The sequence below is a fragment of the Salmo salar genome, chromosome ssa19 (genome assembly GCF_905237065.1).
Source record: "Salmo salar chromosome ssa19, Ssal_v3.1, whole genome shotgun sequence".
Classification (NCBI taxonomy): Eukaryota; Metazoa; Chordata; class Actinopteri; order Salmoniformes; family Salmonidae; genus Salmo; species Salmo salar.
Window position 1 is genome coordinate 66463135 of NC_059460.1, and position 17440 is coordinate 66480574.

Genomic DNA, 17440 nt, shown 5'->3' on the forward strand with positions numbered 1-17440 from the left:
AATGCAATCAAAAATCACATCAAACACTTATCATCAAAACAGTATGTGTTTTTAAAACTCACCTCACTGTGATTGATCAATTTTAAAGAAAGAAGTTATACAACAGGTTGCAACTGAGTGGAAAACATGGTCGTTATGGATGTTGTTTCAAAGCCTAACACACGAAATGGACAGCACTTTCTACGGTGATGGTTAATTCAAAACACCCATATGTATGCATATTAGAGCAGTTCTGAACAAAAATAGTAAAAACTCAGGGACAACTAGAAAAAGCTCAAACCAAGTTTATTCACCCACTTGGTCATACAGCTAGAAAGACAGTTTTACACAAGCACATATATTTATACCCTCCTACTAGGTACAGTCAACTCCTTACACATCTAGACAGCCAATACATCTTTGTTGTTAGTCAGGGACTTAATTGGTTCCTCTCACTAGCGACGTTAGTGCTGACTAGTTTCTATGGAGTGAAGCTGGCCCCTTTTCCCAACGAGGTTTTATGTGAAATGTTACATGCATAACTGGACACAGCGACAGTGTGCACCGAGGAAGAGGCCACGACATGAGCATGGTGGTGGCAGCATCATGCTGTTGGGATGTTTTTCAGTGGCAGGAACTGGGAGACCAGTCAGGATTGAGGGAAAGATTAACGGAGAAAATTATAGAGAGATACTTGATAAACATCTGCTCAGGACCTCAGACTGGGGCGAAGGTTCACCTTCCAACAGGACAACGACCCTAAGCACACAGCCAAGACAACACAGGAGTGGCTTCGGGACAAGTCTCTGAATGTCCTTGAGTGCCCCAGCTATAGCCTGGAATTGAACCCGATTTGAACATCTCTTGTGAGACCTCAAAATAACTGTGCAGTGACACTCCCCATCCAACCTGACGGAGCTTGAGGATCTGCTGAGAAGAATGGGAGAAACTCCCCAAATACAGGTGTGCAAAGCTTGTAGTGTCATACCCAAGAAGACTCAAGATTGTAAACGCTGTCAAAGGTTTTTAAACAAAGTACTGACTAAAGGGTCTGAATACTTATGCAAATGTGATATTTCAGTTTTCATTTTAATATATTAACAAAAATGGTTAAACTTTTTTTTGCTTGGTGATTTTGTGTGGAGACTGATGAGAGGGGGGGAAGTCAAGGGGTCTGAGTTTTTTCCCAATGCACTGTAGGTGTTAAGATTTCAGGTGGATAGGTGATTTTGTATAAAACCTGTTTGGTCCAATGATGTTATCTGTTGAATAATTGTCTCGAAACGTTGGGTTAGGACTTTACATAAAGTCTTTGCGTCCATATTATTTAAGGATATGGGGCGATAGGAACTACATTCACATGAGTCTTTTTATTTGGTTTTAACAGTAATGAGATGCATGCTTGGTTCATTGATGGAGGAAGTAATTTGTTTTCAAAAGATTCATAGTAAACTGCATGCAAAGTAGGAGCAAGTTGGACATCACTTTTTGTTGTTGTTATTAAAGTCAGATTGGAAGCCGTCAGGTCCAGGTTACTTTTTAGTTTGCATTGACTTAATTATAAAAAATATATATATTTCATTGACAGTTAGCTCGTTGTTCAGTACACTACATGACCAAAAGTATGTGGACACCTGCTCGTCAAACATCTCATTGCAAAATCATTGGCATGAATATTTGTGATGCACCGATATGCATTTTTGGCTGATACTATTTTCCTTGCCAAAACCCCCCCGATATTTAACATTTTCGGGCCTTTTAACCGTTCTAGTACAGTTAAATAGTTAACACACACACATGGACGCAGCGGACTAAGGCACTGCATCTCAGTGCAAGAGGCGTCACTACAGTCCCTGGTTCGAATCCAGGTTGTATCACATCCGGTCGTGATTGGGAGTCCCATAGGGCAGCGCACAATTGGCCCAGCGTCGTCCGGGGTAGGCCGTCATTGTAAATAAGAAGAATTTGTTCTTAACTGACTTGGCTAGTTAAAGGTTACAAACACACACTGAGCAAAAAGTTATTTTGTTGGCATTTACGCATGTCCCCATTACCAGTAAAACATAAGTGAAAGAAATAGGTTTTGATTACTTGCTGTGCTGTTTCGTTGTTCATTTGTTCAGTCGTTTCATTCTCATCCAGGATTTCTCATACTATGGAACGCCGTTTGGGTCTTTGTGTATTTCTTTTGACACACAGTCAAATAGTGTTATTTGCCGAGTATCTTTTTTGACACTCAAATAAGCTTGTTGACCAATCAGGACCTGAATATGACTGCACGTCACATAATTGAACACGTTCATAAATTTTTTACATAGTTATTACACATTGATTACACCGTCTCTCGTATTTCATATGTCACAACGATTCATCGATACATATGCTATGATGCTGGTAAGGTTGTCTCGTGCACCTACAGTGCTGGTCATAAAAAAAGCTAGCTAGCTCATGGATGCAAACAATGTTCTTCCCCAAAACCAGCAAAATGACATCTGTTTCACGAGCTATATAGTTAGCTAGCTAATGTGTCATCAAAAATAACCCTAATTTATAAGACACTTATTATTTGATTAATTGTGGTTGGAGCCATCTGTGAAGCTAGCCACACTAAGGATGAGCCACAATAGTGGACTTTGCGGTTAGCCTTCAAAATAAAAGTATGTCATTGACAGTGATGCAACAAATAGTATAATTATGCCATAATTGAATAGAGCATGCTAAACAAGGTTGGAATGTTTTATATAAAATCAACAAAATACTATAATTCGTTTTTGACAATCTGTTGAAATCACACTGGATGTATTATACTTTAGAATTGCGTTGGGGGCATACTTATTTCGCTGTACAGCCTTACCTACGGATTGTGGATCAATTACATGGGGTATCAGTCTACTCAGTGACACCCAGAGAACATTAGCGTCATAGCTCTTATTGCGAGGACTCTGAAACAACTGTGAATTGAGCCACATTTGTCAACCTATATGTATTGAACACTATTCCTGAGGAAAAACAATACTGTGTGGATGTTTTGGAGTCTGATAACTCTGAGGAGGACTTTGGGAAAAGATATCTTGGTTATTGATTAGACCGATACCACATTTCATTGATCCCCAATCCTTAGGTAAAGCTGTACAGTGCAATATGAATGTCAATACACAATAGGCTGACTGGGGAGGTGATTTCACACTGTCACAGTCCCGCGATAAGAGCAACAACGCTAATATTTGTGTACATTTCATCAGTTGTTTTCTGTGTGTATCACCGAGTAGACTGATACCCCATTTCATTGCTTCACATTCCAACCTTTTTTAACATGATCTAGTCTAAATATGGCATGATTTCACCAATTGTAACTTTCTGCATCACTTTTAAAGAGGTACTTTTATTTTGAAGGCAAACCGCAAATTCCACTATTGTGCCTAATCCTTATTGTGGCTAGCTTCACAACACACAACCCGGTCCGGTCGAGCGTCACTAGCCAGATGAAGCTAGCTGGCTGCTTATAATGTTAGCTTTGGGCAACATCGTTAAGTAGCTGGCTAGCTAATTATTTTGCATAAACTGAAGTTCAATTTCAATAGGCGAACAACAAGTGACTACCTAGCTAATACTTATTCACAAGGATTGCTAAGAATGAGAATGACAGCAGTTTCTACTGGTCATTATTTTCAGGCTCGTTGTATTGGTGCTAGCTAGGTACTAAGCTAAAGCTAGCTACCCCAGAAGTTGCGGTAGAACAAATAGTGCTGTATTACCAACGCAATAATGTAAACACATCGTTCGTGGCCAGTGTTTGCTTGTTTGCAGACTTTTTCTGTACAGCTTTGACAGTGCTACTGATTAGTAGTGGTGGCGCTTGGCTTGCAGGTTCAAATTCAGAACACACAGCATTCTATAATATAACTGTTATTTGATGTGTCAAATTAAAAGCTTATTTAACGCATCAAATAGTGTTATTTAACTTGTATCTTTTTTGACACGCAAAGACCAAAACGGTGTTCCATAGTATGTTGTGAAGCTAATAGCGGTGATGCTATAACTGTAACTCCGGTAGGGCAACATCTGAAAAATAGCGCACTTGGTAGTGTGTACCGGTGCTCGACCAGTCGGCGAAAGCCAACATCACCCATGACAGAGAACGGTTGATTGTCAAGGGCAATGAATTCCATTATCTTGGCGTTAATGTATTTCGCCTTTTGAGTTCTCGCTGAAAGGCTCTTACGCTTTCAAATGACTGCTCGACTTGTTGACTGCTCGATCCACACGGCAGACATTGTGGGATAGGTTAGGAATGCTGTGTTGCACGTGCAGCTCAATTTTAAATGGCGTCATTACGTCATGTACCTATGCTACCGTTCAAAAGTTTTGGGTCAATTTGAAATTTCCTTGTTTTGTCCATTTTGAAATAACATCAAATTGATCAGAAATACAGTGTAGACATTGTTAATGTTGTAAATGACTGTTGAAGCTGGAAACAGCAGATTAAAAAAATTAAAAATGATGGAATATATACAGTCGTACAGAGGCCCATTATCAGCAACCATCACCCCTGTGTTCCAATGGCACGTTGTGTTAGCTAATCCAAGTTTATAATTTTAAAAGGCTAATTGATCATTAGAAACCCTTTTTGCAATTATGTTAGCACAGCTGAAAACTGTTGTTCTGATTATAGAAGCAATAAACCTGGCCTTCTTTCAACTAGTTGAGTATCTGGAGCATCAGCATTTGTGGTTTCGATTACAGGCTCAAAATGGCTGGAAACAAAGACCTTTTTTCTGAAACTCGTCAGTTTATTCTTGTGCTGAGAAATGAAGGCTATTCCAGGCGAGAAATTGCCAAGAAACTGAAGATCTCGTACAACGCTGTGTACTACTCCCTTCACAGAACAGCACAAACTGGCTCTAAACAGAATAGAAAGAGGAGTGGGAGGCCCCGGTGCACAACTGAGCAAGAGGACAAGTACATTAGAGTGTGTAGTTTGAGAGAGACTCCTCACAAGTCCTCAACAGGCAGCTTCATTAAATAGTACCTGCAAAACATCAGTCTCAACGTCAGCAGTGAAGAGGCGACTCTGGGATGCTGGCCTTCTAGGCAGAGTTGCAAAGAAAAAGCTATATCTCAGACTGGCCAATAAAAAGAAAAGATTAAGATGGGCAAAAGAACACAGGCACTGGACAGAGGAATATTGGAAAAAAAGTGTTATGGACAGACAAATCTAAGTTTTGAGGTGTTCGGATCATAAAGAAGAACATTCGTGAGACGCAGAACAAATTAAAAGATGCTGGAGGAGTGCTTGATGCCATCTGTCATGCTTGGTGGAGGCAATGTAATGGTCTGGGGGTGCTTTGGTGGTGGTAAAGTGGGAGATTTGTACAGGGTAAAAGGGATCTTGAAGAAGGGAGTCAATCACTCCATTTTGCAACACCATGCCATACCCTGTGGACGGCGCTTAATTGCAGCCAATTTCCTCTTACAACAGGACAATGACCCAAATCACAACTCCAAACTATGCAACAACTCTTTAGGGAAGAAGCAGTCAGCTGGTATTCTGTTTATAATGGAGTGGCCAGCACAGTCACCGGATCTCAACCCTATTGAGCTGTTGTGGGAGCAGCTTGACCCTATGGTACATAAGAAGTGCCCATCAATCCAACTTGTGGGAGGTGCTTCAGGAAGCATCGGGTGAAATCTCTTCAGATTACCTCAACAAATGGACAACGAGAATGCCAAAGGTCTGCAAGGCTGTAATTGCTGCAAATGGAGGATTCTTTGATGAAAAGTTTGAAGGACACTTATTTCAGTTAAAAATCATTATTTATAACCTTGTCAACGTCTTGACTATATTTCCTATTGATTTTGCAACTAATTTCATGTATGGTTTCATGGAAAACAAGGACATTTAAGTGACCCCAAACCTTTTAATGGTAGTGGATGTCATTATGTCATGTACCTGTGTTTTATATCGGTATGCACGTCAGTTTTGACAGTGATTTTGCACATAGGCATTAAACTAGACATCGGGCCGATTCCGAAATGTTCACAGATATGGTGTATCCCTAATTAATATGGAGTTGGTCCCCCCCTTGCTCCTATAACAGCCTCCACTATTCTTGGAAGACTTTCCACTAGATGTTGGAAGATTGCTGAAGGGACTTGCTTCTGATGTTAAGCGACTTAGGCCTGGCTCGCAGTCGGTGTAACAATTCATCCCTAAGGTGTTTGATGGTGTAGATGTCAGGGCTCTGTGCAGGCCAGTCAAGATCTTCCACACCGATCCCTACCAACCATTTATGTATAGACCTCGATTTGTGCACAGGGGCATTATCGTGCTGAAACAGGAAAGGGCCTTCTCCCAACTCTTGCCACAAAGTTGGAAGCACAGAATCGTCATTGTATGATGTAGTGTTAATATTTCCCTTCACTGGAACTAAGGGGCCTAGCCGAACCATGAAAAACAGCGCCAGACCATTATTCCTCCTCCAAACTTTACAGTTGGCACTATGCATTGGCGAATGTAACGTTCTCCTGGCATCTGCCAAACCCAGATTCGTCAGTCAGACTGCCAGTTGGTGAAGCATGATTCATCACTCCAGAGAAGGCGTTTCCACTGCTCCAGAGTTCAATGGCGGCGAGCTTTACACCACTCCAGCCGATGATTAGCGTTGCGCATGGTGATCTTAAGCTTGTGTGCAGCTGCTCAGCCATGGAAACCCATTTCATGAAGCTCCCAACAAACCGTTGTGTTGACTTTGCTTCCAGAGGCAGTTTTGAACTCGGTAGTGAGTGTTGCAATCAAGGAGAGACGATTTTTAGGTGCTACACGCATCAGCACTCTGTGGTCCCATTCTGTGAGCTTGTGTGTGCCTACCACTTCGCGGCTGAGCAGTTGTTGCTCCTAGATATTTCCACTTCACAATAACAGCACTTACAGTTGACCGGGGCAGCTCTAGCAGGGCGGAAATTTGACCAACTGACTTGTTGGAAAGGTGTCATCCTATGATGGTTCCATGTTGAAAGTCACTGTTCTCTTCAGTAAAGCCCTGGAGATTGCATGGCAGTGTGCTCGATTCTATACACCTGACAGCAACAGGTGTGCTGAAATAGCCAAATCCACTAATTTGAAGGGGTGTCCACATACGTTTGTGTTAATATATAGTGTACATTTTATACACCAGACTCCAATATTGCTTGTTCTAATATTTCTTAATTCCATTCTTTTACTTTTAGATTTGTGTATATTAGATATTACTGCACTGTTGGAGCTTGGAACAAGTGTTTCACCACACCCGCAATAACATCTGCTAAATATGTGTATGGGTCCAATAAAATTTGATTTGAATGCACAGAGATACCGTGACGTGCCATTCATTACCTAATGTTTCAGCATGACAATGCTCAGCCCCATGTCGCAAGGATCTGTATACAATTCCTGTAAGCTGAAAATGTCCAATTCTTCCATGGCTTGCATACTCACCAGACATGTCACCCATTGAGCATGTTTGGGATGCTCTGGATCGACGTGTACGATGGCGTGTTCCTGCCAATATCCATCGACTTCGCACAGCCATTGAAGAGGAGTGGGCCAACATTCCACATGCCACAGCCCCCAAGTCCAGAACAGACTATGGGAGGCACACAGTACTACATAGAGGTCGACCGATTAATTGGAATGACCGATTAATTAGGGCCGATTTCAAGTTTTCCTAACAATCGGAAATCGGTATTTTTGGACACCGATTTGGCCGATTTTTATTTCTTAAAAAAAAAAATAATAATAATTACACCTTTATTTAACTAGGCAAGTCAGTTAAGAACACATTTATTTTCAATGACGGCCTAAGAACGGTGGGTTAACTGCCAGGGGCAGAACGACAGATTTTTACCTTGTCAGCTCGGGGATTTGTTTTTGCAACCTCCGGTTACTAGTCCAACGCTCTAACCACCTGCCTTACATTGCACTCCACGAGGAGCCTGCGTGGCAGGCTGACTACCTGTTACGCGAGGGCAGCAAGAAGCCAAGGTAAGTTGCTAGCTAGCATTAAACTTATAAAAAACAATCAATCTTCACATAATCACTTAACTAAACATGGTTGATGATATTACTAGTTTATCTAGCGTGTCCTGTGTTGCATATAATCGATGCGGTGCCTGTTAATTTATCATCGAATCACAGCCTACTTCGCCAAACGGGTGGTGATTTAGCACTGTCGTGGCACCAAACCTAACCATAAACATCAATGCCTTTCTTTAAAATCAATACACAAGTATATATTTTTAAACCTGCATATTTAGTTAATATTGCCTGCTAACGTGAATTTCTTATAATTAGGGAAATTGTGTCACTTCTCTTGCGTTCCGTGCAAGCAGTCAGGGTATATGCAGCAGTTTGGGCCGCCTGGCTTGTTATGAACTGTGTGAAGTCCATTTATTCCTAACAAAGACCGTAATTAATTTGCCAGAATTGTACATAATTATGACATAACATTGAAGGTTGTACAATGTAACAGCAATATTTAGACTTAGGGATGCCACCCATTAGATAAAATACGGAACAATTCCGTATTTCACTGAAAGAATAAACGTTTTGTTTTCGAAATTATAGTTTCCGGATTCGACCATATTAATGACCAAAGCCTCGTATTTGTGTGTTATGTTATAATTAAGTCTATGATTTGATATTTGATAGAGCAGTCTGACTGAGAGATGGTAGGCAGCAGCAGGCTCGTAAGCATTCATTCAAACAGCACTTTCGTGCGTTTGCCAGCAGCTCTTCGTAATGCTTCAAGCATTGAGCTGTTTATGACTTCAAGTCTATCAACTCCCGAGATTAGGCTGGTGTAACCGATGTGAAATGGCTAGCTAGTTAGCGGGGTGCGCGCTAATAGCGTTTCAATCAGTGACGTCACTCGCTCTGAGACTTGGAGTTGTTGTTCCAATTGCTCTGCAAGGGCCGCGGCTTTTGTGGAGCGATGGGTAACGATGCTTCGAGGGTGGCTGTTGTCGATGTGTTCCTGGTTCGAGCCCAGGTAGGGGCGAGGAGAGGGACGGAAGCTATACTGTTACACTGGCAATACTAAAGTGCCTATAAGAACATCCAATAGTCAAAGATGTATGAAATACAAATGGTATAGAGAGAAATAGTCCTATAATAACTACAACCTAAAACTTCTTACCTGGGAATATTGAAGACTCATGTTAAAAGGAACCACCAGCTTTCATATGTTCTCATGTTCTGAGCAAGGAACTTAAACGTTAGCTTTTTTACATGGCACATATTGCACTTTTACTTTCTTCTCCAACACTTTGTTTTTGCATTATTTAAACCAAATTGAACATGTTTCATTATTTATTTGAGGCTAAATTGATTTTATTGATGTATTATATTAAGTTAAAATAAGTGTTCATTCAGTATTGTTGTAATTGTCATTTTTACAAATTAAAAAAATAGCGAGAAAAAAAGAAAAGAAAATGTTAAAAGAAAAACCCACCAAAAAACGGCCGATTAATCGGCAGCGGCTTGTTTTGGTCCTCCAATAATCGGTATCGGCGTTGAAAAATCATAATCGGTCGACCTCTACTACATGGAACTCTATTCCACATCAGGTAACTGATGCAAGCAGTAGAATCAGATTTAAAAAGCAGGTAAAAACACACCTTATGGAACAGCGGGGTCTGGGAAGTAACACAAACAGACACATGCATACACACACATAACATGCGTACTATACACACACGTACACATGGATTTTGTGTTGTAGAGTACTATGGGCCTAAGTCACACACTTGTGTTATGAATTCTGTAATGAATGTATTGTAATGTTTTTGAAATTGTATAACTGGCTTAATTCTGCCGGATCCCAGGAAGAGTAGCTGTTGCCTTGGCAACAGCTAATGGGGATCCATAACAAATACAAATCAACAGCCTGATCAACTCTATGCGAAGGAGATGTGTCACTCTGCATGAGGCAAATGGTGGTAACACCAGATACTGACTGGTTTAATGATCCACGTGCCTACCTTTTTTTTTTTTTAAGGCATCTTTGACCAACAGATGCATATCTGTATTCCCAGTCTTGTGAAATCCATAGATTATGGCCTAATGAATTTATTTCAACTGACTGATTTTCTTCTATGAATAGTAACACAGTAAACATTTTGAAATTGTGGCATGTTGCGTTTTTATGTTTGTTCTAGCTTATAGGCTGGATGTTTTAACAAGAATGCGCCATTCTATCAATCTACTTTAATTCTTGAAATTTGCTTGTTTAGCCCACACTTAATGAGGTATTATGCATCATAATAATAATAATAATAATAATAACATCCCTAGGAGGGGGTACAGGCATAAAGTAGTGTTGGTAAAATATCACAGATAAGAATTCTGGATAAAGAAGTCTACAACAGGCTTTAAGATCTTTTTGTTGTTGTTGATAATGCTAATTGATTATCTTGTTACTGATTTTGTGTAATCCATAGCCACGTTTTTTACAATGTCAAGAATGGTGACCTACAGTAATTATGCCATGTTCCTTTTTATTAGGATGGAGATGCACTCTAAGTTGACTGTATCTGAATAACTTTTAATACGATTGCAGTTTTCTGAACAGAGTGTTGTACTTTGTCATGACAAACAATCCACTTAGTATTTACATAGTCGTTGAATACATTTCAATTTCACAGCCTCTCCCAAAGGTCACCCATTGGACATTTTTTATATGAAAATGGACTTGAACAGTTAAATTAATTACCTCTTCTCCTCCTCCCCAGTCTCGTCTATGGGAGCTCCAGATCATCACACCCTGAGTCAGAGCTTCTCCATCGACAAGCCTACGGCACTCCTCACCCTCTGCAGGGCTATGCCACCAATCACCACCCGGGCAGCTCTGGCCAAGGAGGTGCTTGGGGAGCAGGACGGAGTTTGGGTGAGAGACATGTCACACACCTTATTACTTTGTCCCCACTTGCCACAGTACAGGGCTTTCGGACTGATATATGACGGGCCATGCTTTTAGTAGTAAGGTTGCAGCCACTGACAAATGCATTTCACAGAATTATATTGAAGGCAGTTTCTATGGAAGCCACTTGTGTGGGGGGTTAAAACTATTTGTTTTTACCGAATAACATATAGGGCCACATTTTATTTATAACGTCTGTTAGGCCCACGTATTATGGTGTAATGGACACTCCTTGACCTATTCAGTACAGTTATACAATTCTATAACAGGTATAGCTGTCTTTTGTTAATGCCCTGTGCCCGGTTTCCTGAAAGAGGTGGAACTTAGGCTTACAAGTGTTTTTAACGATGCATTGTTCCTACAATGTCTGAAGATGTAACATGCATTTCCCAAAACACCCCGCAGAGAGAATGTTCGCTAAGTACGTTGCTGGAGCATGTGTCGATACTGATAGGATCGAAAGAAGGCAGCGCTGCTCTCGGATCAGCTTTCTCCATTCAAATCTTACCTTAAAGTGGCAGTGTGTTTAATGAGATTTTCCTGTTTTTTTTTAATGGTATTTCCACACTGAGGTCAAAAACACTGAAATTGTGAAAATTATGATAATACCCTTTTTGTGTAAGAGCTGTTTGCAAAAATGGCTTGGAATTTCCGTCTGTTCAGGTGGGATGTAGTTTTTGGGCCGCCGCATATTACACAGCGATCTGATTCTAATAGACCAATTCATTTGTTATTTGCATATCCTCCTACACTGCTGTTGGCCACGCCCGGTCATATTGACATTCCATTCCTCAATGTTGGCAGCGTGCAGTGATAATTCCTACTTCAAAGCAATGAGCAAAAGGAAGAGAAATTGTGTAGTATCTGGCTGCAAGGCAGCAAATGTTTCTTTGTACTGTCTTCCACCTGAAAAGTCACTTTGTCTGATTTGGCCAGAGAAGTTCAGTCCATTGTTATGAGCACACTTTACATTGGACTGCATTGCAAATCAGGCTATGTACAGTGCATTGGGAAAGTATTCAGACCCCATGACTTTTTCCACATTTTGTTACGTTACAGCCGTATTCCTTAAATGAATTAAAAAAAATCCCTCAATCTCCTCACAAAACCCCATAATGACAAAACAAATACAGGTTTTTAGAAAATAAATACAATTTCATTTACATAAGTATTCAGACTTGGGGCTCCAGAGTGGCGCAGTGGTCTAAGATATTGCATCTCAGTGCTAGAGGCATCACTACAGACAACCTGGTTCGAATCCAGGCTGTATCACAACCGGCCGTGATTGGTAATTCCATAGGGCGCCGCACAATTGGCCCAGCGTCGTCCGAGTTTGGCCGGTGTAGGCCATCATTGTAAATAAAGACCTTTTACTCTACTTGGTTGAAGCAATTTGACCAGTGATTAGACCCTCAAGTTTTCTTTGGCACACCTGTATTTAGGGAGTTTCTCCCATTCTCTGCAGATCCTTTCAAGCTGTCAGGTTGGATGGGGAGTGTCGCTGCACAGCTAATTTTAGGCCTCTCCAGAGATGTTCAATTGGATTCAACTCCGGGCTTTGGCTGGGCCACTCAAGAACACTCCTGTGTTGTTTTGGCTGTGTGCTTAGGGTCGTTGTCCTGTTGGAAGGTGAACGTTCACCCCAGTCTTAGTTCCTGAGTGCTCTGGACCAGGTTTTCATGAAGGATCTCTGTACTTTGCTCCGTTCATCTTTGCCTCGATCCTGCCTAGTCTCTGAGTCCCTGCCGATGAAAACAATCCACACAGCATGATGCTGCTGCCACCATGCTTCACCATAGGGATGATGCCAGGTTTCCTCCAGATGCAACACTTGGCATTCAGGCCAAAGAGTTCTATCTTGGTTTCATCACACCAGAGAAGCTTGTTTCTCATGGTCAGAATCCTTTAGGTGCCTTTTGGCAAACTCCAAGCGGGCTGTCATGCGTCTTTTACTGAGGAGTGGCTTCCGTCTGGCCACTCCAAATCGTGTCCAATCAATTGAATTTACCACAGGTGGACTCCAATCAAGTTGTAGAAACAGCTCAAGGATGATCAATGGAAACAGGATGCACCTGAGCTCAATTTCGAGTCTCATAGCAAAGGGTCTGAATACTTGTGTAAATAATGTATTTCTGTCTGCAAAAATGTCTAAAAACCTGTTTTCGCTTTGTCATTATGGGGTATTGAGTGTTGATTGAGGTGAACAATTAATTTAATACATTTTACAATAATGCTATAACAATGTGGGAAAGGTCAAGGGGTCTGAATACTTTTCGATTGCACTCTACACACGTGGATTTGCCAGCAGCTTGTTCCTCCACTCCCATGCATCTTGCACCTGGCAGCGGCAGCAACCATTCAAGAAGTGTCTAGATAGAAGACTAACTATTATTAAAAGGACATGCTATTCATGGATTGCACGTTTCGTTTTGAATGTTCTTTTGAAGACTGAAAGCTAACTTTAGCATCGCTAACCTCAGCTTTTTCTGACAAACTTGGCTAGCTAATGGTAACATTGTCATCTCTCAAGTAAATTTGATGACATAATGGTGGCATAGTTGTTTCCTACTAATTATGACTACTTTAGCAATCTCATCCTGTTTCCAGGTCACTATAGTGTAATTTAGATGAAGCAGTCATTAGCTAGCAGCAGCAAAACTGGCTAGTTAGCTAGCTATGTTTTAGCAGCAGCATTATCAATGCTAAATTGATAACTTGATGAAAAGTTCATTTACAGTTGCTGTAACTTAGTTATAACTTGTTTACTACTTACAGTACCAGTCAGAAGTTTGACATACCTACTCATTCTGGGGGTTCTCTTATATATATTTTTTTACTGTTTTCTACATTGTAGAATAATAGTGAAGACATCAAAACTATGAAGTAACACATTGAATCATGTAGTAACCAGGTAAGTGTTAACCTGTTAGGGCTAGGGGGCAGTATTGACACGGCTGGATAAAAAACGTACCCGATTTAATCTGGTTACTACTCCTGCCCAGTAACTAGAATATGCATATAATTATTGGCTTTGGATAGAAAACACTCCAAAGTTTCTAAAACTGTTTGAATGGTGTCTGTGAGTATAACAGAACTCATATGGCAGGCAAAAACCTGAGAAGATTCTGTACAGGAAGTACCCTGTCTGACCATTTCTTCCCCTTCTTGATTATCTCTATCCATTACAAAGGATCTCTGCTGTTACGTGACACTTCCTACGGCTGCCATAGGCTCTCAGAAGGCGGCAAAAAGCTGAATCGTGGCTTTGCAGGCTCTGGCTGAAACAAAGTAGCGCGTTTGGATAGTGGCTGGTTACAGTACTGTGAGACTCAGGCTCGTGCCCACGTCGACCGAAAGCTTTGTTTTCTTTCCTCTGTTTACCTAAAAGGAGATTCCCGGTCGGAATATTATCGCTTTTTTACGAGAAAAATGGCATAAAAATGGATTTTAAACAGCGGTTGACATGCTTCGAAGTACGGAAATGGAATATTTACAATTTTTTTGTCACGAAATGCGCCATGCTCGTAACCCTTATTTACCCTTTCAGATAGTGTCTTGAACGCACGAACAAAACGCCGCTAGTTGGATATAACTATGGATTATTTTGAACCAAACCAACATTTGTTATTGAAGTAGAAGTCTTGGGAGTGCATTCTGACGAAGACAGCAAAGGTAATAACATTTTTCTTATAGTAAATCTGACTTTGGTGAGTGCTAAACTTGCTGGGTGTCTAAATAGCTAGCCCTGTGATGCCGGGCTATCTACTGAGAATATTGCAAAATGTGCTTTCACCGAAAAGCTATTTTAAAATCGGACATATCGAGTGCATAGAGGAGTTCTGTATCTATAATTCTTAAAATAATTGTTATGCTTTTTGTGAACGTTTATCGTGAGTAATTTAGTAAATTCACCGGAAGTTTGCCCCCCGTATGCTAGTTCTGAACATCACATGCTAATGTAAAAAGCTGTTTTTTTTAATATAAATATGAACTTGATTGAACAAAACATGCATGTATTGTATAACATAATGTCCTAGGTGTGTCATCTGATGAAGATCAAAGGTTAGTGCTGCATTTAGCTGTCTTCTGGGTTTTTGACATTATATGCTAGCTTGAAAAATGGGTGTCTGATTATTTCTGGCTGGGTACTCTGCTGACATAATCTGTTTTGCTTTGGTTGTAAAGCCTTTTTGAAAATCGGACAGTGTGGTTAGATTAACGAGACACTTGTCTTTAAAATGCTGTAAAATAGTCATATGTTTGAGAAATTGAAGTAATAGCATTTCTAAGGTATTTGAATAACGCGCCACTGGATTCCACTGGCTGTTACGTAGGTGGGACGATTTGGTGCCACCTACCCTAGAGAGGTTAACAAACTATAGTTTTGGCAAGTCGGTTAGGACATCTACTTTGCACGACACAAGTAATTGTTCCAACAACTGTTTACAGACAGATTATTTCACTTATAATTCACTGTATCACATTTCCAGTGGGTCAGAAGTTTACATACACTAAGTTGACTGTGCCTAAACAGCTGGGAAAATTCCAGAAAAGGGTGTCATGGCTTTAGAAGCTTCTGATAGGCTAATTAACATCATTAGAGTCAATTGGAGGTGTAACTTAATGTATTTGAAGGCCTACCTTGACCTTGCTTGACATCATGGGAAAATCAAAAGAAATCAGCCAAGACCTCAGAAAAATAATTTTAGACCTTCACAAGTCTGGTTCATCCTTGGGAGCAATTTTCAAACGCCTGAAGGTACCACGTTCATCTGTACAAACAATAGTACGCAAGTATAAACGCCATTGGACCACGCACCCGTCATACCGCTCAGGAAGGAGACGTGTTCTGTCTCCTCGAGATGAGCGTACTTTGGTGCGAAAAGTGCAAATCAATCCCAGAACAACAGCAAAGGACCTTGTCAAGATGCTGGAGGAAACCTGTACAAAAGTATCTATATCCACAGTAAAACGTGTCCTATATCAACATAACTTGAAAGGCCACTCGGTAAGGATGCTGTACTGTACTCGGTTCACTGCTCCAAAACCGCCATAAAAAAAGCCAGACTACGGTTTGCAACTGCACATGGGGAGAAAGATCTTACTTTTTGGAGAAATGTCTGATGAAACAAAAATAGAACTGTTTGGCCATAATGACCATCGTTATGTTTGGAGGAAAAAGGTGGAGGCTTGCAAGCCGAAGAACACCATCCCAACCGCGAAGCACGGGGGCGGCAGCATCATGTTGTGGGGGTGCTTTGCTGAAGGAGGGACTGGTGCACTTCACAAAATAGATGGCATCATGAGGTAGGAAATTATGTGGATATATTGAAGCAACATCTCAAGACATCAGTCAGGAAGTTAAAGCTTGGTCGCAAATGGGTCTTCCAAATGGACAATGGCCCCAAGCATACTTCCAAAGTTGTGGCAAAATGGCTTAAGGACAACAAAGTCAAGGTATTGGAGTGGCCATCACAAAGCCCTGACCTCAGTCCTATAGAAAATTTGTGGGCAGAACTGAAAAAGCGTGTGTGAGCAAGGAGGCCTACAAACCTGACTCGGTTACACCAGCTCTGTCAGGAGGAATGGGACAAAATTCACCCAACTTATTGTGGGAAGCTTGTGGAAGGCTACCTGAAACGTTTGACCCAAGTTAAACAATTTAAAGGCAATGCTACCAAATACTAATTGAGTGTATGAAAACTTCTGACCGACTGGGAATGTGATGAAAGAAATAAAAGCTGAAATAAACAATTCTCTGTTATTTTAACATTTCACTTAAAATAAGACAGAATTTTTACAAGGATTAAATGTCAGGAATTGTGAAACACTGAGTTTAAATGTGTATGTAGGTTTATTTAAAGTTTCGACTTCAACTATAATCAATGAGAAACGATACTCCATCATTACTTTAATACAAAGGTCACTCAATACGGAACATTTCAATAACTTTGAATGTTTCTTCAAGTGCAGACGCAAAAAACATCAAGCGCTATGATGAAGCTGGCTCTCATGGGGACCGCTACAGGAAAGGAATACCCAGAGTTACCTCTGCTGCAGAGGATAAGTTCATTAGACTTACCAACCTCAGAAATTGCAGCCCAAATAAATGCTTCACATAGTTCAAGTAACAGACACATCCCAACATCAACTGTTCTGTGGAGACTGCATGAATCAGGCCTTCATGGTCGATTTGCTGCAAAGAAACCACTACTAAAGGACACCAATAATAAGAAGAGACTTGCTTTTGCCAAGAAACACGAGCAATGGACATTAGACCTGTGGAAATCTGTCCTCTGGTCTGATGAGTCCAAATTTGCGATTTTTGGTTCCAACAGCTGTTTTTGTGAAAAGGTGAACAGATGGTCTCCGCTCGTGTCGTTCCCACCGTGAAGCATGGTGGAGGTGCTTTGCTGGTGACACTGTCAGTGTTTTATTTAGAATTCAAGGCACACTTAACCAGCATTGCTACCACATCATTCTGTAGTGATATGGCATCCCATCTG

At 40.8% G+C, this 17440-nt stretch overlaps 1 protein-coding gene across 1 annotated transcript in view; it reads left to right on the forward strand.

Moving 5' to 3' along the window:
- Window positions 1–17440, forward strand: part of LOC106579416 (proline-rich protein 12) — a 61890-nt gene that overhangs the window by 3113 nt on the left and 41337 nt on the right. The window contains 1 exon segment of the mRNA XM_045702614.1: window positions 10747–10901. Coding sequence (XP_045558570.1) covers window positions 10747–10901 — 155 coding nt within the window.